This window comes from Gobio gobio (assembly GCF_949357685.1).
Source record: "Gobio gobio genome assembly, chromosome: 8".
Lineage (NCBI taxonomy): Eukaryota > Metazoa > Chordata > Actinopteri > Cypriniformes > Gobionidae > Gobio > Gobio gobio.
Genome location: NC_137114.1, coordinates 27,168,332 through 27,193,056, shown reverse-complemented (window position 1 = coordinate 27,193,056; position 24,725 = coordinate 27,168,332). Strand labels below are relative to the sequence as shown.

The 24,725-nt window shown below is 36.9% G+C and overlaps 2 protein-coding genes across 2 annotated transcripts; one reads left to right on the top strand and one right to left on the bottom strand.

The window, feature by feature from the left end:
- Nucleotides 1–711: 711 nt before the first annotated feature.
- Nucleotides 712–16,819, bottom strand: vezf1b (vascular endothelial zinc finger 1b). The gene is made up of 5 exons (XM_079824097.1): nt 16,710–16,819; nt 5,962–6,701; nt 5,755–5,824; nt 4,882–5,047; nt 712–3,720 (listed from the first exon to the last, which is right to left on the bottom strand). Exons 1-5 carry the CDS (start codon nt 16,740–16,742, stop codon nt 3,356–3,358), a joined length of 1,374 nt encoding a protein of 457 aa, XP_079680223.1. The 5' UTR covers nt 16,743–16,819; the 3' UTR covers nt 712–3,355.
- Nucleotides 16,820–19,326: 2,507 nt separating this feature from the next.
- LOC307130846 (gap junction delta-2 protein) lies at nt 19,327–21,665 on the top strand. Its single transcript, XM_079824096.1, has 2 exons — nt 19,327–19,492; nt 19,824–21,665. The coding sequence occupies exon 2, from the start codon at nt 19,832–19,834 to the stop codon at nt 20,894–20,896; it is 1,065 nt and encodes a 354-aa protein (XP_079680222.1). The 5' UTR covers nt 19,327–19,492; nt 19,824–19,831; the 3' UTR covers nt 20,897–21,665.
- The last annotated feature ends 3,060 nt before the right edge of the window (nt 21,666–24,725 follow it).

Below are 24,725 nucleotides of genomic sequence, written 5' to 3'. Positions count from 1 at the left end.
ATTGCTCATGGCATTAGCAGACACATTTGACAGTTGCATTTTGTCATTCCGTGTGGTGACATCCACACATATTGTGTGCCAGCTCTAAATGGGAGTGAGCTTAGTATTGATGGATGGATGCATTTAAATCCGTATAACCATAACCAAAGCTATACAGGACACATGAAAGCTCGTATACACATCAAAGCACTGCTTAGCTATGGTCAACAAGCCATGTTTTTCGTCCAAAGAAGTCTCTTATGCTCACAAGGCTGTTTTTATTTGACCAAAAAAATACAATAAAACAAGTCAAATGGCATTTTTTTATTTTAATATATTATTAAAAAAACTATTTCTTCCTGTGATGCAAAGCTGAATTTTCAGCATCATTACACGTCTTCAATGTCAAATAATCCTTCAGAAATTATTCTAATATGCTGCTCAAGAAACATTTATCAATGTTAAAAGTTCTTTAAATTGAAATATATTTTTTGTAACAATATTAATGTATTTACTGTCACTTTTGATCAGTTTAAAATGTGTTCTTGCTGAATAGCATACTGATCCCAAACTTTTAAACCGAAACATATTAAATATTTACTGAAAGATGATAATCTCAGTTTGAGATTATACTTAACAAGTGATGCAAATACACGTTTCTTTTTGTTTGCCGTTTACTATTAAATCAATTGGCAATGGCAAAAGCTTTCAGAGAATGAGGCAAATCATACTTGACAGTTTTCTTTTATTTAGACAACCCAAATAAAAGGCACATAAAACATTGCGCAATGTGTTTACATAATTATTCTTAACATACATTTAAAAAAAAATGTAGGAATGTTTTTTTTTACCTTTCTGCTAACCAAAAAAGCCTAGTCTTCATATATATATACAAAATTACCAATGTTAATGTTCTAATACAAAAAGTCTTATAAAAGGTTATTTTACTTGTGTTTTTCCTTGCATGTGTCTATCATAACTACCACGTTCTCTGAGCTAAATGTTTTTGTACAAAGATATACATTCATTGGCCTTCACATGGGTTTGCCAATTTAAATAAAAAAAAAGGACATGAAAGGACTGGACTCATTTTAAACTCTCCAATCCAAAACCGAACACAAAGCCTTTTCTCGTTTTCCCCCATTAATGTTCTTTAAAAGATACTGATGCATAAGGAGTAACTTCATTAGCAATACTTTATAAGATATTAAAAAAAATAACAGATTCATAATTCCTCAAACATGGCAACTTGATATTTCATATGCAAAATAGATTCTAAATCTCCACACACATTTGGTAAACAGTTAAACTGCAGTTGGCCGCCCAGTTGTTTCCATCGCTGAGCACTGCTCGTCTTGTCAGAGAGAAGACTGATGCGTTTCACGGTGGCATTTTCAGACATGCAGTTCAGGCACGGAAGTGACGCCATTGCGGAAGGACAGACATTTAAATCACGAGCACAATTAAAAACTTTCTTTTTTGTTGTCGTTGTTGTTGTTGTAGTGTTTTCAGTAACATTCCTTGAATTCCAGTTCTCGAAACTCATCCGCCTTTACTATAGGCAACATTTAAAAACAAACGGAAAAAAGGAAATAGGCCATTGAGTGATTTTAGCTTTCACATGCCTACACGTAAGTCCATGTAATACTAACTGAAGACCACACACGTTTTGCTACCAGGCTCAACGCTGGTTGGGAAACACTGGGGGTGCGAGTTAATACGAAATAAACCTTTTTTTTTTTCTTTCAGCAATTTACGCCCAGATGGTGGTAGCTATGACATCATCAGGTAAAAGTACGATCACATTCAGCTGGTTTTACTCTTTGTTTGAGACTCATTCACATTACACAAGCGCACGCAAGCCCAATTTAGAGGGCGACACGTGACAACATACCTTGCATCAGTTTCCCCATATCATAACACATAAAATGGGCACGACAGCTGTCCGGCTGGGTCAACAGGAGGACTGAGAAAGGCATATTGCTTTTATATATCCCACAGAGAGAGGAAAATCAAAGAGAGAAGCTAGTTTGGGGATAATTACGGTGGCCGATTCTGTTATTTTGAACAGGGTTACTCAGAACAAGATGACAAACCCTGAAAATTTGAAGGCAGTTTTGGTTTTCACTGTGACTGGGGTAAACAAACAAGCAACAGAGGTTAACTTAATGCTCCTGTGATGGACGATCGTGTCAACAGCTGAAGAGTTTTTGGCGCCTCGACCTCTGAGGTGCGTCTCAGTTTTCGCCAATAAAGGGAACCATGTTTAGTGTGATAATTGCTAAGAAAATCAGGTCTGGAAGAAAGCGTTAGGCGTGATTCTGTACACCACAGGAGCAGAGTAAGTTGGGACACCCTCAGCATATTTCCTGAGCAAAAGGTCCTAAGGAAAAACAGCCCTCGTCCTTCAGAAAGGACGAGCAGAGACGTCACGGTTACAAAACTAAATGCTCTTAAGATAAGAATCAGGATAAAAATGGACCTTTCAGTGTTGAAGTCGGCCACTTGGTGACCAGGCATCTATATGAACACTCAAAGTATTTGATCTAAAATAATACTGCCATCAGAATAGTCGCTAAAGAGAAATGTGTTCAGTGCAAGAGTTCATCAGATTGTTACTGTAAATGTTCAACCTCCCTAAGCAGAAGAATATCCCAGCTACTGAAACAGAACGCAATTATTCTACAATCAGGAATGACCAACTCCAAAGATTACCTATAAAGAATAATAATAATAATAATTTTAATAATTATGATAAAAATAAAAACACAGCTACAGATCAAAAGGCTTACAATGAAAGGAGGCCTTTTAAAACCTTATTCAACATTTTCGTTTTCCTCATTTGTAGAGTATTGTCTCAAATAAAAAAACCATCTCATCTTCCATTAACGGAAGCCACTGTCCCTTTTGTTGTACGTGACTCGTTAAAATGCATAAAACTATGAAATACTGATAAGCAAGCTAATGTAACAAAAATAAAATCCTCACAGTTAATATTTGCCAAAGTCCTTAAACCGTTAAAACTAACAATGAAGCGGCGACGTGCTCTGCTTCAAACAGTCGACTGGCAAGGATTTTCTGGCACTAGAAAAGTGAAATCACCAAACATACAGCATGTCAGTCTTCCACTCCATGCAATAACTATTTTTTTCTGTCCGTCACTAAACTCTAGACAATCTGGATCTGCTCGTCTCTCAGCCGAGCGAAAGAGACGCAAAGTGCCAGCTAACTTTCTGCATGGATTCCTTGCCGCTGCGGACTGTCGTTTTCCTATACTTGCCATTCCTCCAGGCTCTTTTTTCCCTCACAGCTGGAGAGGAAGACTAAAACGGGAGACAAGAGGTTTACGAGGAGAGGCCGGGTGGGACGTTCGGTTCTACCAGGGAGGGGAGGAAGGCAGGACCTGCGAGAGGAAAGACATGCTTTCCATCGGCCTCATGGCGATGTTGAGCGGACCGGTGATGTTCATTGACATGGGCGAGGTGATGGCGACGGGATGGGCGATGTTCATGGGCGCCGTGGCTGGGATGTTGACAGAGGCGATGTTGACGGGAGCAGTGATGGTGACCGGGTGCTGAAGGCTGACGGGGGACGTGATGTTGACCGTGTTGGTGGTGATGTTCATCTGGGCGGCGATGGTGACCGGGTTGCTTGCGGAGCCGCGGTTCATGGCCGTAGTGTTGGATGCAGTTGAAGCAGTGACTGACGTGACTGAGGCAGAGTTGCACACGTTGTTAGAGTCTGGCCAGAAAAGTGGGAAAGAAGAGAGTGAATAAAACATTGGAATGATTTCACTATGGGCAAGACAGAAAATGCAAGGGTTCATCAATAAGGATGGCCCAGGGTCAGTGTGAGAGGGTTTCAGGCTAGGCCACAGAACATTTGACATTAATCGATAGTGTGCATCAACTTTTATGCCATCCAAATGTAAACATTTTGTTTACTGTGAGAATTTCTACGTTGTTGTTGCAAATTCTGCTGATTTATCACCAAATTTGATCAGGCTGGCTAACATGAGATTGTCAAAAGTGACCTGTGAAAGTCTTGAAAGTGTCAGTAAGATCTGAAAAAGAATTCCATCCAGTTTGTTGTACTTCCATCAAGCCGTAGATATAGAGCAATTAGGGGGAGAACAAGGAGATTTAAGAACCAATTTATACAAACTGCTATTTCTTTATTAATTCACCTGTAATCATGGGTAATATGCTGCTACTTGAATTGATGGTCAGTGGAACCCCCACCCATCCATCTCTTATATTTTTATTATTTTTTAAGCTTTAAAAAAAATAATAATAATTTCCTAACAGATGAATAAACTGAACCCATCCATCCCAACCATCGTTTTCCAGCAAGAGCATGTTATACTGTATAAAACAATTTACAACAAACTTTTTTTGTAAAAGCATAACATTTTATGAAAAATATAAATACTATTTATTGGAAATATAAAAATACATTGTTAAAGAGAACTGTTTCTAATGAATTTTTTTTACATTGTCTTTAAAAAATGTTTACATTTTCTTTGTAAAGAAAAAAAAAAAGTGGAATTTGCTTTTGTAAAAATTTAACATGAAAAATATACTGAAGAAATATAATACTGAAGATATATGAAAAAAATACTTACCGTTGAGCCCTGAATGTCTTATTTTGATTCACCCCTACATATATCTAACATTCACAGTAGACAGTTGACTTTAAAAGACCAAGTTGAGGGGAAAAAAAAAGGCGCACGTAATATTATCAAAAGTGAACATAAAGAACCATTCTATTTTGTAATGGCCACATTAAATCACACTTGTGGCAAACAATCAGGAAGCACTAATGTATGTGGTAGGATCAAGAGACACCAGTGGCACCTCTCTCTGAGTGTAGAATTAAAAAATTGGTGTAGAATTGGTATACCTTTGTTACAGGGGGATGTGAAGCCGGCCTGCCCGTGGGTCTTGAGGTGGCTGGTGATGTAGGCGGCACTCAGCATCTTCCCGCAGATGTTGCAGGTAACCTTGCCTTCGTGCCGTATCATGTGTGAACGTAGACGGTCTTTGGTGGCGAAGGCAGACGTGCAGGCCTGCAGTGATGGAAAGACACATTAGTGTGGAAGGAGTGTGATAAATGAATGAAAGTCACGGGAAGTCAATTTCAGTCTTGGCATGCAGGAAGAGTGTGGGGCATGTGAAGTCTTGATGTTGCATAACATTTTAAGAGTCGGAAGTTTGATTTTTTGGTAAAAATGTAACCTTTTATGACAAATATAAATATTTTTGTAAATATAAAATGTTTCTAAAGAAAAATGTTTAAATTGTTTTGAAAAGAATTTGGGATATTTTGTGAAAATGTACCATTATAAAAAAATATTAATATTTCTAGTAAATATAAAAATACATTGTTAAAGAAAAATGTTTTTGCAATGAAATATTCATATTTTTCATTGCAAAGAAGAAAACATTTTATGAAAAATACACTTAAAGAAATAAAAAAAAGTGTGGATCTTATGTGTAAAATGTAACCTTTTATAAATAAATATAAATATTATATTCTAGTAAATATTAAAATACATAATTAAATAATGTTTCTAAAAAAAACATTTTTAAAATATTCTTTATAAAAAAAGTAGGATATTTTGTGAAAAATACAAATATTATTTCTATTAAATATAAAAATGATTAAATACAAATGTTTACATTTTCTTTGTAAAGAAAAAAAAATGTTGTGGAGTTTTCAATTATTTAAAAAAAATATTTTATAAAAAATATAAATATTAGTGTGTAGTCATACCGTTACTTGGCATTTAAAGGGTCGTTCTGTGGAGTGTACGTGCTTGACATGACAGCTAAGATGATCCGGCCTATTGGAGAGGAAGTTACATACAATAAAAACAACTTCAAAGTACATGCAAGACATATTAAACAGTTTTTTTTTTTTTTTCATGAGACCCAGAAAGAAAATGTTGCTGTTAAGTAAATAGTGAATTGCTGAACCTACCGAGAGAAGCCTTTCCCACAAACGGAGCAGATATACGGCTTGTGCACGCCGCCGTCGTGCGAGCGCACGTGGTAGGTCATGCGGTCCTTCCTCTTGAAGCGCTGGTGACAGATGGGGCATTCGAAGGGCTTCTCGTCAGAGTGCGAGAGCTTATGACGGTTGAGGTGGTAGACGTCACGGAAGGCCTTGCCACACATCTCGCAGCCGTGATTCTTTTTCACTGGTTTGGGGGGTTTCTTGGGCACAGCCGGCTGCTGCTGCGGCAGGATTGACATGATGCCTGCGGCCGTGGATGCGGAGGTGGTGGCAGTGGTGAGGATGCCCGCCATCGTGGAGACGTAGGAGGGGTTGCCGTTGTTGTCGCGTGGCACAGTGGAGATGAGAGGCACCATGGTGGGCGCTGTGGTTGTCTTCTTGGGCCGTGACACCATCTTAATGCCCGTGTGACAGGACTCGTGCCGCCGGAGGTGGTAGCTGTCCCGAAAGGCCTTGTTACAGTAGCCGCATATGAAGGGAGTCTTCGACTTGGGTTCCTTCTTTATAACCACCGGACCACCGCCGCCACCTCCCCCTGTCCCACCGCCCATGTTGTCTTTGAGGAGGTCAGCCGCACTGACTGGGGGCTTCTGGTCGAGCGGGATGGGAAGAATAGGCTTTTGATCCAGCGGCTCAGAGTTGAGCAGAGGCAGAAGGCTGTTCTGCGAGACCTGATGCTGGTGGTGGAGGGCTTCATTGGCCTGCTGCAATAGAGGAAGAAAAGACTTTCACTGAAGCTTTTAGACATGAAACAAAACCAAAAACGGTCACTACTTTAATATACACTATTATTCAAAGGTTTGAGGTTGATAAGATTTTTTAACGTTTGTTGAAATAAGTTCTCATCTAATGCTCACCAAGACCAAATAATTTATTTGATTAAAGAAAAACTGTAATATTGTGAAATATTATTTGACAATAAATGTTTTCTATTTGAATGTATTTTCAAATTGTATTTATTCCTATGATGACAAAGCTGAATTGTCAGCATCATTACTCCAGTCTTCAGTGTCACATGATACTTAAGAAATTCTAATATGCTGATTTGAAACATTTCTTATCATCATCAATGTTGAAAACTGTTGTAATGCTTAATATGTTCGAGGAAACCTTTTGAAACATTATAAAAACTCTTGATCTCTTGAACTTTGATCAATTGCATACATTTCTTTTTCAATATTAAGCCATATTAATAAATATAAAATTCTCCTGTAATAAAATCTGACAGTATCAACATGAACACATGATGAAACTCGTAGCCCTAGCTGTGTGAATCGTCTGGCTGAGATATTATGGGCCAGTGTTGCAATTGGCCAGTATGAGGTAGACACGACCTCAGCTGAGAGACGGCGTTAAATGTTTAGCAAAAATAGAAACTGACTAATATCCAGGGCATCTGTGCAACTCGGAAAACATGAGAAGCCCTGAATGGGACCTAGCAGGAGGAAAGCTAGACAGAAAGTGAGGGAGAGAGAGAGAGAATGAGAAGGAACTATCATTTATTCAGATGTAAGAGAACATGCTGAAAACTGTCCAGAAAAAGCAACCAACTAAGAAAACAGCAACACACTTCAAGAGGAGAAAAAGCAGATGCATAAAAAAAGTAATTCTTGGCAAACCTAATCCTCGTGTGACTAATAGGAATTTATAGATCACGTTAGGGCAAGAAGCAAATGTGCAGACGTGGGCATCATATCAGAGACTCCAGTGCTTTTGCAAAAGAAATTGCCTGCAAACATAAATCTACTGCATGTAAAATGATCTGAGTCTGTAATGAAAGCAGTTCCTCATGTGACTGGCCTCACAGGCTCAGGACGTTCTGCTAAACTTACATATCATAGACAACAACGACTGCAAGACTCATATAGTGAGATTACATGGACAGCGGAGCAGGTCTGAAGGCAGAATGTTCACACGATGGCTCTTTTCCATACAATGTAAGAAGGTGGAACATACAGGGAGTGCAGAATTATTAGGCACGTTGATTTTCTGATCATTTTTTTTTTCCAGGCACATTTGACCAATTCCAAACCACAGTAATCCTAATAACTACTATTGATTTAGTATTTAATAATGTATAAGTGATATATAATTGTTCATGAAGGCTGGAAATGAAAATCACCTTATATTCAGGTGTGCAGAATTATTAGGCATGTTTTCTTTTACAGATAAATTGAGCCAAAAAAGAGATTTAACTCAGACTGAAAAGTCAAAAAGTATGAAATGCCCATGAGAAGGATGCAATACTAATGCAATACTAGACATTGCAGTTAAGGCGTGACCATTGGACAGTGAAATGCCCGTTGGGTCAGCAGGATCTGACAAAAACAGGTGGTGAAGAAAAGACACCTGTTAACTGCAAAAGAATTAAGAATTAAGGTGAAGAATTAAGGGTGAAACCATCAGGAACCCTTTAGTCTCCAGCGCCACCATTTTCCAGAGCTGCAACCTACCTGGAGTCTCCAGAAGTGCAAGGTGTCAGGATCTCAGAGACTTCAGTTAGGTAAAGAATCCTAAAAAATGACCCCCACTAGATAAGAATCACAAGCTGAAGTGTTGTAAAATACATGAAGAAGGTTTTTTTATAGGCTTTATGGACAGATAGGTTGAGAGTGACTCTTGAAGGACCAGCACCACATCCTCTAGTACCACTGTTTGAAGAATTCATCTTCCAGAATCTGGCAGTACGTTTTGGGAGTTCATTTTTAGTCCATCTCTGCAAAACGGACTTCAGGATGGACTAAAATGAACTCCCAAAACGTACTGCCAGATTCTGGAAGATGAATTCTTCAAACAGTGGTACTAGAGGATGTGGTGCTGGTCCTTCAAGAGTCATTCTCAACCTATAAAACCTATAAAGCCTATAAAAAAGCAGGCCTTAACTGCAATGTCTAGTATTGCATTAGTATTGCATCCTTCTCATGGGCATTTAATACTTTTTGACTTTTCAGTCTGAGTTAAATCTCTTTTTTGGCTCAATTCATCTGTAAAAGAAAACATGCCTAATAATTCTGCACACCTGAATATAAGGTGATTTTCATTTCCAGCCTTCATGAACAATTATATATCACTTATACATTATTAAATACTAAATCAATAGTAGTTATTAGGATTACTGTGGTTTGGAATTGGTCAAATGTGCCTGAAAAAAAAATATGATCAGAAAATCAACGTGCCTAATAATTCTGCACTCCCTGTATGGACATAAAGCGCTGTAAAAGTATCCACTGTATTCCATAAATGCAGTTCTCTAATCTCATTTGCATATTCAAACATGGCAAATCAAGACATTTTATGTTAATGCCGCTAAACATTCTTGGTTGATGCATGTTTAAATATGTGGAAATGACATTTGAGATCTACTGCAGAGGGGAAAATAATCTATTTATGACAAAGAGCTATTACTTAATAAAAAAAACACGGAATATAGTGCATGGCTACGATTACAGCACTTTCAATTCATCAGCCGAATAAGTGAGAGATGTAAAATGCAGTCTATTGTTGCTAAACTGTGGGACGTGCTTGATATTAAACAGTGTTATTAAAAGCGCATTAAGCCACTAAAGAGATGCTGTTCCCTAGTTGGCCTCATGTGCGCAACGCACATAAGTGAAGTATACTATGGGCTTCAGATACGCGCCTAAACGGTCAAATAGCCTACACACAAATATGTCGAAATGCGGTTTTGGTAATGTCTTAAAATGACAGCAGCCCAATAAATCTGCTGCAGTTATTATTGTCTTGAATGAATAACTTTTGTAGTTTTAATAAGGATTAGTCTATATTTAATGCATACAGCAGTGTTATTTTACATTAGATTACTTTATTTATTTTCAGTTGTAGGCTATTATTATACAACTGTTAGTACATCTTCCTGAAAAGCCTAAAGCACTGTTTATTTAATTTGTATTTTTGTTCGGTTGTATTTTTTTGTTGGTTTTGTTTATTGTATTGCTGGCTGTTTACTTGTTTTGAGGACTTTTACTTTCATTAATTTACCTAGTATTAGTTTGTGCTTAAGTATTGATCATTGTGAAATGTCACTGACATTAAAAATGACTCATACCATGAAATAAGACTTTGATCAAATCAACCACCTATAATCGTGTTAAATAATCATGATTTCAATATTGAGCAAAATAATCGTGATTATGTGTTTTGCCATAATCGAGCAAGTCCTAGGTAAAAGAACAAAACCACAACAGAACATCATTATGAATTAAAGAAAGGACAACGAATTGGATTAGTCATATTTCATCCATAAATGCCTGAATTTGGAAAAAACGAGAGAAAAAAATCTGATGTGATCAAAACAAAGTGGTATAAATCACAAGAAAGCAAGCACTGCAATATAAAATTAATACACTCTATAAAAAATTAAGTAAAACCAATAAAGGGAACCATGTTTAGTGTGATAATTGCTAAGAAAATAAGGTCTGGAAGAAAGCGTTAGGCGTGATTCTGTACACCACAGGAGCAGAGTAAGTTGGGACACCCTCAGCATATTTCCTATGCTCCATATTAAGTAAAAACATTTTGAGTCTACTTATAAAAAAATAAACGAGTGGAGGTCGCAGAGCATAATTTGCTCATAAGGTGTGGGGCGTTGGTTGCCAGGGGGGGTGCAACCAGGGCCTAAAACAAGAGCAGCTGAAAGACTACACAACTATTAGCCTCCCCATTCTGCAGCTGCCTGCATTGTCCCATTGGTCACGGCATCCAGTTGATGGGTGGGGGTGGGCGTTCATGAACACAATTGTAACTCTGAGGAAATATAGTAAAGCCTACAGTAACGAGAGACCTACAGACTGGACATGCCTCCGATGACGGCTGGGGAAACGCTATAAACGTTAAAGCTTACAGGATTACATATCCTAAAAGTATGAAAGCATACGAGTTTTGGTTTGTGTTTTTACGTAAAAGCCCCATAGGAGGTCTTTATGAGCTTGATTAGGTGACCTCGCTCTGCAGAATGTGCAATTAAACGGGACACAGCTGCTTTGAGGTCTGAATGATTTGAACACTGTTAACCCAGCATTATTTGGTATGGATGGTACTTTTAGTGACTTCGTTTTGTGAGTATATTTGTATATGGACCCATTCAAGCCGCGATAAATGTTCATACCATGACAACCTGCTCTTCACGCTGCTTGGATGATTTTGATACAAATTCGCATTGAAGGCTGAGGTCACGCCAATAGAAATAATATGGAGGTTGAGCAGTGCACATAAGAAGAACACTGTAGGCACTTTGAAACACAGACCAATATATGACAAGCATGAATAAAAGGTCAAATTAAACCTGAAGCAAGCTTACTGCATTTAAAATGTGGTGCTATTGTCAGTCTATTTTTAAGTGACGTATTGCTATATAGGTTAATTCGCATTGTGACCGGCATAATCTGTAGACACTCTGATCTGCAGCACAAACTTTAGCCGTGATCTGTGAAGATGCCAGATGCACAGATAAATCTCTGTTTAAGCCTATTACAGGCGTTGTTGGAGAAATAGAAAAGATAGCTTAATAACATTGATCAAATTAAACATCTGTGGTATCAAAACCAACATCTCCTGTCGAAAAACAGAGCAGAACGCCTTTACTCCAAAGACAGAACACAGTGAATCAAATTCTTGTTTGCTGCAGACGGATTAAGAGATGCCTGTTGGGAGACGGACAATGCCTTGCTCATGAATAACCTCAGACGCCTGCAGAACAATGAGGAGTGACGCGCTAGACCGCCGTCTCATTAGATGCCTCATCACATGGATGGAATCAAGCAGAGCAAATTAAGCACTTTTTAGGCCTATAAACCAAATCACTGATCTCTTGGTTATAAAAATTATTAAAGTTTGTTTGCTACAATCATATTACAGAGTTATAAGACACTTGGAAATAACTTTGAGCAAGCTTTTAAGAAACAAACATAGTGTTGTTTATCTCCTAAATGGTCAGTGAGCTCTGGTTTTTACTGACAATATCCGCATCAGCTAAGGTTAAACTTACACTAAGTCAAATATGGATTATGATCGGTGCACGCAAGATCTTGGAGCATGGAGTATGAAGAAACTCCTGAGAACAGTAGACAAACTTGCATAATGAAAGAAAGAACGTTTTAGATTGTGTGTAACAATGAATCAATTAGGGATGAAACTCTACCAGTTTGCTGATAAGTCACAATAAAAATTATTGACACTGTTAGTGAAAAACTGTTAGTTTTACATTTTCATGATTATCATTAAAACTTTATTTGATAATAGCGTTTGAAAATGACACGATAATTACTGTTCAGCATTAAGCAAAGATAACAACAGTATCAAGCGTGGCGCGCAGCATGCAGCCTAGTTTTTGCTTTTGTGTGAAAACATGACGGAAGGCAGAATGCATATGAAAGAATGCATGCATGAATTATACGAATGTAACGAAGAACCGACTTGTTTCGAATCGTTTTGACTGAGGGCAAAGAGAAGTTTCATAACTTCATTTTTTAAGGATATTTAAATATACATGCAGTGAAGATAATGTAGGAGTTGCCTGGACCACATTTGTGTGGCTATTAATGTTTAATATATATTTTTAATGAAAAGAGGCAGAGTAGTGTTTTATGACATATTTCTCCTGGAGCGCCTTGAACGCGCGTCTATTTCGCTTCAAACGCTTGATTTATACACGCCCAATTCGCTGTGGACGTGCGAATGGATTCAAAATGTTCAAGCGTCCAACTAGACGCGGTAGACGCGATTTTGACGCTCTATTCGCGTTGTGAACGCAGCGTGTGACATTTCCACTCCTCAATATATGCGGTTTTTTTTTCTTAATTAAACTTTTCTTCAAATTGTGACTGGATTACACAGAAAACAAGTAAAGAGTGTTTCTTTTAGTTCAGTATGATGCTATAGAAGAACAATAGTACATTTAATAAGAGTGGAATATTACAATTTTCCTTATAAAAATAAGGTTTTTGCACATTACTGTTGTTAATAAAAATTCATTTTTTCTGCATAACAATTAGGACTGAACGATTAATTGCATTTGCGATAATATTGCGATATGATAAAATACGTTTTCCTGACCGCAAAGGCTGCGATTACAGTCTGGTCACGTGACACGCGAGAGTAAAGTCTGCAGAAGAAGCAACTTGGCACGTTACACATATCATATGCCTGGCCTAAAAGGGAAAAAAAACTCTTTGTGTTTGATCTATCTAACATTGTGTTGTTCATACTATAGGCTACAATAGAGGTGGGAGAAAATATTCTCTCTCCAATGATTCTGGATCGATTCTGAGCTTAGATTTTAACTGCAGGTGCGCGGTGGCGCTGCGTGTGTTTTAGAAACACCCGTATTCTGATTGCTTCCATTATCTCTCTCTCTCTCACACACACACACAATCACATATAACATCTTATATTTCAAAAGAGATCTGTGCATTAGTGTGAATGCAGGTCTCCCGCTGTCTATGATGATGTCATGATTAATAATCAAACAACAGTAAAGCTGAGAAAGAGAAAAATCAATCAGTTCAGACACTCTTAAATACTGAAAGCACTCTTTGTTCATTGCTTGTAATATGTTTTTTTGTTCCTCTTTATGATTTACTAGCTTATGTTTTGTAGCTATATTAGTTTATATATTTAAAATTATTAACATGCAATTGTTTTAATTAAAATGTTATAATGTCCTAGTTATTTTAAAAAGCTTATTACATATCATAATAAAACATTTTAAGTTTTTAATAAATTAATAAGATTAATTAATAAGGAAAAAGTTCAAGAATTGTTTTGGAATCGGATCGTGACTCCCAGAATCGGAATCGGATCGTGAGGTACCAATTAAAGATTTCCACCATTACTATACAATGATGTATTGTTGATTAATACAGAAGATAAAGAGTTTCACACTTCACAGTTAAATTTCCAATGAACAAACATGTACTATTATTAGTAACTGCACTTATTAACAAAACAATAGTACATTTATGATTAAATTAACCTTATGATACATTTTCCTCCAGCTCTGCCACTGCTCTCAAATGTTAGTCTGGAGCCCTGTATTATCAAAGTATTTATTTGTAATACAGTGGAAATTAGTAGATTTGGTTAGCATGTTGACGGTGTGCGCTTTGAAAATTTCTAGCAAATTTAAAAAAATGCAATGATAATATTTATAACCATGATCGTTTTGGTCACTATAATCATCATATTACATTTTCAAACCGCTTTATCCCTAGAATCTATTCTCACAGAAAATGCTGAATCTGAAGTTTTATCTGATTGCAATAAACTTTTTTCACTACATGTCCAGTTAAAAATAAGTAAGATGATGATAATGATGAAGCGCACAAGATGCAGCACGCCTTCCTACAGTTATCATTTTTGGACCTGGTCTGTTTCTATTCCAAATGTAAATGCATTTTGGCAAATTTTTCTGGAAGAAAGCCTAGAGTCGTAGAACGCTTCAAATGCTTTGTCTCCCAAGGGGAAAGTTGATAGACAGAAAAAGAGACACTACTTCCTTATACCTCTAGAAAAGAAAGCATAGTTGGGCTAAGATGAAGTTTAAATACATGTCTTGACTACATATAATAATTAGCTGGATCAAGCTTTTTTTTTTTTTTTTTTTACCAATATTTATACTTTAACTTAATTAGTTCTTTAACATCGGTTCCAACGATAAATTGCATCACGTGGTGAAGCTCTAAAGAATAGCACCCAGTGCATTTAACAGGAAACAACAGCTTTCATATTTAATTTATTGACTGTGAAGATATGATGAAATTCGAGAGGTTTTTGAACCATCCATAGGCAGCAATTTAATTACCACTTTCAAGACCCAGAAAGGTAGTAAAACATCGTTTAAAGTGTCCATGCGAATACAGTGGATAAATCTTAATTTTTTATTAACTTTTTTAGTGCAAAAAACAAACAAAAATAAAGACTTCATTCAACAATCTCTTCACGTCTGTGTCAGTCTTCTACGCAGTTTACGTTGGCGAGCTCCTGCGTCAGCATCACACGCATGCGTCGTGGTGCTCACGTGAACAGCTTCGGCCAATGGTAAGCCGGCGTTCTGGCATAGCTCTGACATAACTAGGAAGCACTGGACTACGTCAACAGCTTAGGACACTGATGTAAAGAAATTGTTGAAAAAAGTTGTTATTTTTTGCACAATAAAGTATTCTCGTCGCTTCATAAAATTAAGGTTGAACCACCGGAGTCAAATGGACTATTTTAACAATGTCTTTCCTACCTTTCTGGACCTTAAAAGTGTTCTTTAAATAGCTGTCTATGGAGGGGTCAGAGAGCTCTCAGATTTCATCAAAAATATCTTCATTTGTGTTCCGAAGATGAACGAAGGTCTTGCGGTTTTGGAACGACATGAGGGTGAGTAATTAATGACAATTTTCATTTTTGGGTGAACTAACCCTTTAATCTTAACAACAGTTAGACAGCCCAAAACAAAGATAAAACAAATCTAGAATTAAAAAACAACATTTAGATTCGAAAACAACTTTGCATAAAAAAATTCCACTGCTAATAATATTAAATAGAAAATGTATGTAGCATGATTATTATTGTGAAAAGGCAGAAATAACACATTTTATGAAAATTTATTTTGCATATCAATTATATATAAACCAGCAGTGTCGATATTGTTGAAAAAACTTATATTGGTTGATCTCTATGCATTTGCATTTATTCATTCAGCAAACGACTTAAAAATGAAAAACCAGTCATTTTTCATAAAAGTCAAAGTCAAAGTAAAAAAACAAAACAAATTGAGTTGCATGCATTCAAAAACAGCCACAACATAAGTGTTCCAATTTCACCATAAACATGCACAAATTCCTCACACATCAGCATTTGCATCACACTTACATAAAGCATGCATTGCATTGCAAAATCATTGCATGCATAACTACACAGCCTGGTTTAAAATGAATTCCAAAGTCAAAATATTAAGGTGTTTTTAAACTTACACAAAAATACTGTTCATAAAGCCTGTAAGAAAATCAACCTAGTCCTAGACATAATTTCACAGTATTTTAAAATAAGTGTTGTATACAGTAACTTATTCTGTCCATCGTGTGCATGTTCTGTTCGATTATGATGTCTAGGTGGGCAGGTCAGAAGGTTTTGAAACACAGCCATTATCCCCATGTTCCCTCCAATAAAAGTAACCAAGGGAGCTGCGTTGACAACAAATAAAAATAAAGCAAAGGAAAAGCGGTAAAACATGGAGAACGCTAGGGGAAGAAAAACGAAGTATTAAAACACTGTGCCAAAAAATGCACATAAACACCGTATTCTATTACACACGCAGACATGGACGTTGTGTCTGGCCAAAACATCCTAATTGTGTCACAAAATCAATGAGTACCCAAAACTAAGGCATAAACTGCCAACGTAAAAGTGTTCAATTTAAGATAAAAAGGACAAAAAGCACGTAAAAAGAGTGTGAAAGGGAAGGGAAGAAGAGGTAGAAAAGAGCTAAAGAAATCCCTTGTACGTCTCCCTCATAGTTCACAGCTGGAAGTCTGGGGGAGATGCAGCATTAGCCGCTAATGTGAGCTAGCTTAGCTACCATTGTTTTTACTGCCTTAAAATCCCGCTTTTAAAGCTCAAATCTCAGCGCTTCGCGATGTTTTTAAGAGTCCCGATCGATTTTCTATTTTTCCCGTGCGGTTGAGATTTATTTCGAACGGCTGACTTACCTGAAATAAAAATGAACTCCAGCTCGGCTCCATTGCAACACTTAAAAAAATCTGCAGGAAACCTACAAGAAATCTACAACAAAGCAGCTAAACATGGCAGCTGCTACAACTTCCTGTAACCCCGAGGGCCAAACCATTTCATCTGATATACGCGCTGCTGCTGCTGCTGCTGCTGCTGAGATTCTGCCAGCTCACTCCATCACAGCACTGCACTCACAAACACTTTAGAGCAACGATACTTTTTTTTTAAATTAAAATATTTATATAGGATATTATATCATTAAACGACCTTTCACACGACAAAGAATGATCACTGTAGAAATTAATAATCATATAATACTAAAAGGAAAACGTCTATTTTAGGTGCAATATAAACAACTAACTAAGATTATTATTATTTTTTATTTTATTTCGATCTATAGTTAAAAATAAATATACCAAAATGTATTTGGAATATGTCTGTCTGTCTGTCTGTCTGTCTGTCTGTCTGTCTGTCTGTCTGTCTGTCTGTCTGTCTGTCTGTCTGTCTATCTATCTATCTATCTATCTATCTATCTATCTATCTATCTATCTATCTATCTATCTATCTATCTATCTATCTATCTATCTATCTATCTACTGTCTGTCTGTCTGTCTGTCTGTCTGTCTGTCTGTCTGTCTGTCTGTCTGTCTATCTATCTTTGTTGTCGTCTGTCTGTCTGTCTGTCTGTCTGTCTGTCTGTCTGTCTGTCTGTCTGTCTGTCTGTCTGTCTATCTATCTATCTATCTATCTATCTATCTATCTATCTATCTATCTATCTATCTATCTATCTATCTATCTATCTATCTATCTATCTATCTATCTATCTATCTATCTATCTATCTATCTATCTATCTGTCATCGTCTATCAATCTGTCTGTCTGTCTGTCTGTCTGTCTGTCTGTCTGTCTGTCTGTCTGTCTGTCTGTCTATCTATCTATCTATCTATCTATCTATCTATCTATCTATCTATCTATCTATCTATCTATCTTTGTCGTCTGTCTATCTATCTATCTATCTATCTATCTATCTATCTATCTATCTATCTATCTATCTATCTATCTATCTATCTATCTATCTATCTATCTATCTATCTATCTATCTATCTATCTATCAATCTGTCTGTCTGTCTGTCTGTCTGTCTGTCTGTCTGTCTGTCTGTCTGTCTGTCTGTCTGTCTGTCTGTCTATCTATCTATCTATCTATCTATCTGTCTGTCTGTCTGTCTGTCTGTCTGTCTGTCTATTTATATATCTGTAGGCTCCCTTTTGATTTATGAGTTTCAATTGATTGAAATTAAATGGATCTATCTATCTATCTATCTATCTATCTATCTATCTATCTATCTATCTATCTATCTATCTATCTATCTATCTATCTATCTATCTATCTATCTATCTATCTATCTATCTATCTATCTATCTATCTATCTATCTATCTATCTATCTATCTATCTATCTATCTATCTATCTGTCTATCTGTCTATTTATCCATCATTGTCTGTCTGTCTGTCTGTCTGTCAATCTTTCTATCTGTCTGTCTGTCAGTCTGTCTGTCTGTCTGTCAATCTTTCTATCTGTCTGTCTGTCAGTCTGTCTGTCTGTCTATCTATATATCACCGTCTGTCCAGGTCGAGTACAAGAGTTTTTTTTTTAATGCCACAGGTTGTGTTAAATTAAAAATATAGTTAAACAAGGCCTGTATATAGTTAAAATAATAAATAAATATGATAATAAATATGAAATTAAAGTTAATAAAATTATAACCATACAAATATTTAAGAAATACTCAAAATACAACTAATTATACAGGAAATAGACATCATATTTTGGTGTGCATGGAGTGCGAGAACCAAATGAAAAATAAAATAAAATAATATGTTATGGAGTAGTCAAGAGAGATGTCGAGGCAGTGCAAATTATGTTTGTGCAAGTCGATATTGTGTGTCGGGACAGATGGTGTGGTAGTGAAAACATTAGGGTGTGCAAAAAGTTCACAGAAAAGCTTAGTAATGTTTAGTAATTTGCTTAATTGCATATACAATATTTCCATCCTCTAACACAGCAGATGCAACTTTGACTTTAAAGTTATCATGGCAGCTGTTTTCTTACCACTGACATAATATTGAACATGTTCTGCTAAATATAATGCACTTGAATATAATATTTTAAAGCATATTTATATTCTTAATTAAAATTCACAGTTTAAACATTTCCAAGTTCATGATCTGTTTAAAAAAAAAAGAATGTAAAGACTGTTGATTTTTTTTTACCCAAAGGTGTAAATGTTGTTGTGTGTTTATAATACTTCAACATTAGGGAGCCAGTGTTAACTGACTATAATTCAATATGAAACAGCGATCAGTGTAATGGGTCAGTACGGATCATTTCATATTATGGCATATGAGTTTAATGATTTATCGTTCAGAAGAATACAGCTTTCAAATGTTCAGAGCAGGTATAGGACAAAATCTGTCATGAAGTAGCATTGCTTCCCCATTCCAGCAGGTTCTTTTGAACAATTTGACTGTTCAGGGACATTCAGAAATGTTGCATCCCTTTGTGACATTGTACATTGGGATTCTTTGTCTGAATACAGTACAATGAGGGTTTTGGATGGATGCCTGTGGTCAGCCCATTTCCCGCAGCTCACACATCGAGGTCCTTTCCCAGTGACAAACAGCCCTTTTTCAAATGTAGCCATGAAATGGTATGTTTTGCGCAATTTGTCAAATTGCTATCAAAAAAAGACAAATTAACCCAAGGTAAGTGCCTTTTTTCATGTCTATTTTATTATATTCCTCAATGTAATGGTAATGGTGTTGTTCAGTTTCATTAAATGAGTGCCATTTAATGCATATTGACCTACCAAATAAAAGAATGACTGCAAAGAGATAGATTAGACAAAAAACTAATTTTACAACCTAAATAATGCAAGATGAAGAAATGCACATCAACATAATTGGACAAAATATTGTTTTAATTTACAATAACGGAAGATTATTTCTCTCTCTTAAGAAAAACTATTTTATTTAATAGGTTAAATGACTACATTACAATATATTTGCCTTTCCACCACATCCTTGTTTTCTCCAGATTAAAAAATGGGGGACTGGTCAATTCTGGGCCGCTTTCTAACAGAGGTTCAGAATCATTCGACGGTCATCGGTAAGATCTGGCTGACGGTGCTCCTGATCTTTCGCATACTGCTTGTGACCCTGGTGGGAGACGCCGTGTACAGCGATGAGCAGTCCAAGTTCACCTGCAATACACTGCAGCCGGGCTGCAACAACGTCTGCTATGACACTTTCGCCCCCGTCTCACACTTGCGCTTTTGGGTCTTCCAGATTGTGCTGGTCTCAACGCCCTCCATCTTCTACATCATATATGTGCTGCACAAAATCACCAAAGACGAGAAGCTGGAGACCGAGAGGGTCCAGGCAGAGGCCAAGCACCCTGGGAGGCTGGAAAGGGAGAGTGTCAAACTGGCATATGGACCTCAGGGAGAGGAATGGGGTGGTCAGGGTGAGGAAAGCGTGGAGCAAAGTCTACTGCAGGATGATTTCGGTGAGGTCGGCAAGGATCCAACCACACTCTCCAGTCAGGTTCTCCTCATCTATATTGTTCACGTCCTGATCCGCTCCGTCTTGGAGATCACGTTTCTTGTCGGTCAGTACTACCTGTTCGGATTTGAGGTGCCTCATTTGTTCCGCTGCGAAACATACCCATGCCCAACACGGACCGATTGTTTTGTGTCTCGAGCCACAGAAAAGACCATCTTCCTTAATTTTATGTTTAGTATCAGCCTGGGTTGTTTCCTCTTGAACATTGTGGAGCTTCACTACCTCGGTTGGATCTACATTTTCCGCATGTTGTGTGCTGCCTGCTTCCTGTGCTGCAGGCCAGAGAGGGAGCCGTACCCTCAACGCAACCCTTTGTTGCTACGCCTCAGACACTCAATGCGGAGCAGGCTGGTCCTGCAGTCGCCTACAACCACCCTGTCTCAGGAGAAGACGGGGGCGGCTTTGCTTTCACACGGCCCAGCCATCTCGTTCCAGACCGACTCTACACTTGAGTGCACCTCAAAGAGAAACACAGAGGAGAGGGAACGCACAAGGCTGAAATTGGCCAATATGGCTAGATTTACTGGCAAAAAGTCCTGGTTGTAATTTGTACTGATGGTTTTTAATTTCTCTTGTTACATAAGCTTGTTGTACATTTCATCTCTTTTGGTGGCCATATTGACAAGTTGCAGCTTTTACAATGCATGCGGTGGTGCTGCATCCCAGAAGAAGCAATGAAAGTGGACTTCAAGGCGCATTATATGCTGAAATCAGCAGAAAACTGATTGAAAGTGCTTAAGCTTATATCATTTTTATATCATAAAAAATGTGGCCCGTTAATATGAGGACATTTTCTGCATTGATTTTTCCACAGTGTTTTACTCGTATTTTGAATTATGCATTGCCTTGAGATGTGTTTTAGGGTTGGAGGAAATGTCTGTAAACTCAGCGGAAAAGATACTGGTAATTCTTTTATGATATTTTTTTTCCCTACAGTGAAGTAACCCAGGCAGAAATCAGTGTGAAGCTCAACATGAGCCTGTAGGATGTATAAAACAGGCCTGAAACTTTTCAGCGATGAACTATGTTGTTGTGCTCATGTCAGCTAAGCAGAGTTGTTGTTGTGTTGTAATGTTCTGTGCCATTTTGTGTTTGATTCAAATGCTTTCAATGCTTGACCTAAGAAGTTACACCCTTTTAGGGCTATGATTATAAATCAAGATAAGCACCTTTCAAAAATGTTGAAATGTTATAAATGAATATTATATATTCAACTAAATGTCAGAATTTGATCATCAGATTATAAATGTATATTATATAATATCTGCTTATTGTATGAATACTTGACTATGTTATTTCGCTGATGAGATCCATGAAATAATCGCCGTGATTTATTGTTTATGTTCTTTTTGATTCTGAGACACATATGATGTAGTGTCATGCACAACAACTCTTGGTCCAGTACTTTATCTGCGCATATAATATTTAGCACATGGTTGATCCGAGTTTTTATTTAGCTTTGTATGCAGTGCAAACACTTCTGTATATGCACTGTGCAGTGAGAGTGCAGAATTGCTTGATTACCCATATGTAAACGAAGCTCAATAGGATCAGAAGGTTCTTCTATACTCAGAAAAAGTAAAAAATGTATGTATATACATTTTTATTTTTTGAGAAATTGAAAAGTAAATATATTTTAAGCGTAATTTATTTTTGGCTGTAAAAATAAATCTGCATTGTTTATCCTTTTGATCTATCCTTCAAAAAAATTGCAAAAACCTAACCTTTCATTGAAGTAAAAGAATTGAAAGTGGGGGAAAATAAATGTTTTTCTCCAAAACAAATTGGCCACAATTATTGGCACCCTAGAATTGTTAATGAGTAAAATATCTCTGAAGTATATTCCCATTAATATATATATTTTTTTAGCACACCAGGGTAACTAGGAACATGAAATTGTCTAGCTATGACGTCTTGTTTCACAGCAGTATAAATATGAGGAAACACAAAGGCCAAATTCCCTTAATCATTCATCACAATGAGTAAAACCAAAGAATATAGTTCTGATGTGCAGAAAAAGTTTGTTGAGCTGTACAGAAAATAGCTAAAGCATTGAAAATTCCCATTTCCACCATCAGGGCAATAATTAAGAAGTTTCAATCAACTAAAGATGTTCTGAATCTGCCTGGGATAGGACGTGTGTCTATATTGTCCTAATGCATGGTGAGGAGGAGAGTTTCAGTGTCCAAAGACTCTCCAAGGATCACAGATGGAGAATCGCAGAGATTAGTTGAGTCTTGGTGTCAGAAAGCCTTAAAAAAATAAAATAAAAATCAAACAACCCCTTCATCACCACATGTTGTTTGGGAGAGATTCAAGAAAAATCCTCCTCGCTCATCCAAAAACAAATTTCAGCTTTTTCAGTTGTCAGACACGACTGGAAATTAAAACGGGACCTGGTTCTGTGGTCAGATGGAACTATAAGAAGAGCTTTTTTAGCAGCAAACACACCAAATAGGTTTAAATAGGGATAAAAAGTACCCCATGCCCACGGTTAAAAATACAGCTGGATCTTTAATGTTGTGGGCCTATGTTTTTGCTGGAGGTCCTGGACATCTTGTTCAGATACATGGTTTCATGGATTCTAGCAAATACCAACAGATAAAAAATCTAAACCTGACGGCCTTTGCTAGAAATCTTATAATGGGCCGTGGTTCAATCTTCCCTCAGGACAATGATCCAAAACAAACATCAAAATCAACACACAAATGTGTCACTGAACACAAAATGAAGCTTCTGCCATAGTCATCCCAGTCCACTGACCTGAACCCTATAGAAAATGAGTGGGGTGAACTGAAGAGAAGAAGCAGCGACATGGATCTGAGAATCTGAAGGATCTGGAGAGATTCTGTATGGAGGAATGATCTCTGATCTCTTGTCAGGCGTTCTCCAAACTCATCAGGCATTATAGGAGAAGACTCAGAGCTGTTATCTTGGAAAAAGGAGGTTGCAAAAAGTATGGTTAAAAAATGGTTGCAAATTAATTGTGGCCGACGTGTTTTGGAGAAAAGCGTTTATTTTATAATGTGATTTACCCCCCCCCCCCACTTCCAATTCTTTTACAATTTTTTTTGGAATGATAGATCAAAAGGATAAACAATGCAGGTTTATTTTTACAGCCATCTTTGATCATATTTACCAGGGGTGCCAACACTTTTGGCCATGACTGTAGGTGATATAGTATCTGACATTTATACACTGTTGTGCAAAAGTTTGGGGTCAGTAAAATTTTATAATTACAGTTTTTCTCAGTCGCTTTGGTACATTTCTCAGATCAGAATTGAAATTCTCAAAGCTACCTGTTCAATCTTCACATCATTGTGTCACTTGTGCACATCAAAAAAGCAGTTTCTCATTTCTTTGAACAAGTTGCAAATTGTTGGTACATCCATGCAAATGATTATGTACAATTCTCTGCTGTTTCCTACATTATCAGTTGCTTATGTCATGTTGATCAAAATTTATTATAATGGGTCTCTGTTGAATATAGTCTTACCCCCCACAACATTTAGGCATTAGTTCATAGCATAAGTCTTTACATGCAAAATGGTTGAACAAGTTGTCATAAAATGTCAAGCATATTTCTATACATTTCCGTTAGACGTTCACATTTCTACTTTTGTTTTTCTGGGGTTTTTTTTCTTTGTGCTATGCAGTGCTGTCTTTTCCTTTCTGTATCACAATGACATGGTCTGTCAACAAATTACAGTACAAACAGTAAAAGCATAAATGTGAATCTTGTCCAGTCTCTTGCATTCAAACTCCCACATACACTAAAGTGTAACCTACAATTTACAATAATTGTCATCAAAATTTTAGCCATATTTACATTAGAACATCCCTCCAGAGTACAGTTATATTGACAATATGACTAAGCAATTTGACTGTCTTATTTATACACAATGACACAAGGACTTGTCATTCTGATGGCACTGACATGTTCATTGACACAGATATTTACATGTGTGAAAACTAAGGATTTTGAGCAAGAGACTGGCTTTTGCAGGTAATCCATGGTGTTTTGCTATTTGTACGAATTGTTTTGAGAAATGCACTTGCTGTTTTGCAAATGTCGAGGATGATTCGAGAAATGTACCAAAGCGACTGAGAAAAACTATAATACTTTTCATTTTATGCATTCAACTGATCAAAAGAGATAAAGACAAAAACTTCTATACTATTATAAAACTATTCAAAATCTATTTTAAATTAATGCTGTTCTTTCAAACTTTCTATTTATCAAAGAATACTGAAAAAATATCTAGCATGGTTTTCCACAAAAATATTAGGCGGCACAACAGTTTTCAACAATGATAATGATAAGAAAATTGAGCATAAAATCATGTTTGATTATATTCTGATGGCTCATGTGACA

Bases quoted from the DNA above. Each gene is read 5' to 3' on its own strand.
- LOC307130846 (XM_079824096.1), top strand. From the start codon at position 19,832: ATGGGGGACTGGTCAATTCTGGGCCGCTTTCTAACAGAGGTTCAGAAT.
- vezf1b (XM_079824097.1), bottom strand. From the start codon at position 16,742: ATGGAGCCGAGCTGGAGTTCATTTTTATTTCAG. The intron at 5,825-5,961 runs GTAGGTTCAGCA...CCTCTCCAATAG, and splicing joins TGTGGGAAAGGCTTCTCTCG to GCCGGATCATCTTAGCTGTC. The intron at 3,721-4,881 runs GTATACCAATTC...TTTTCTGGCCAG, and splicing joins CACATCCCCCTGTAACAAAG to ACTCTAACAACGTGTGCAAC.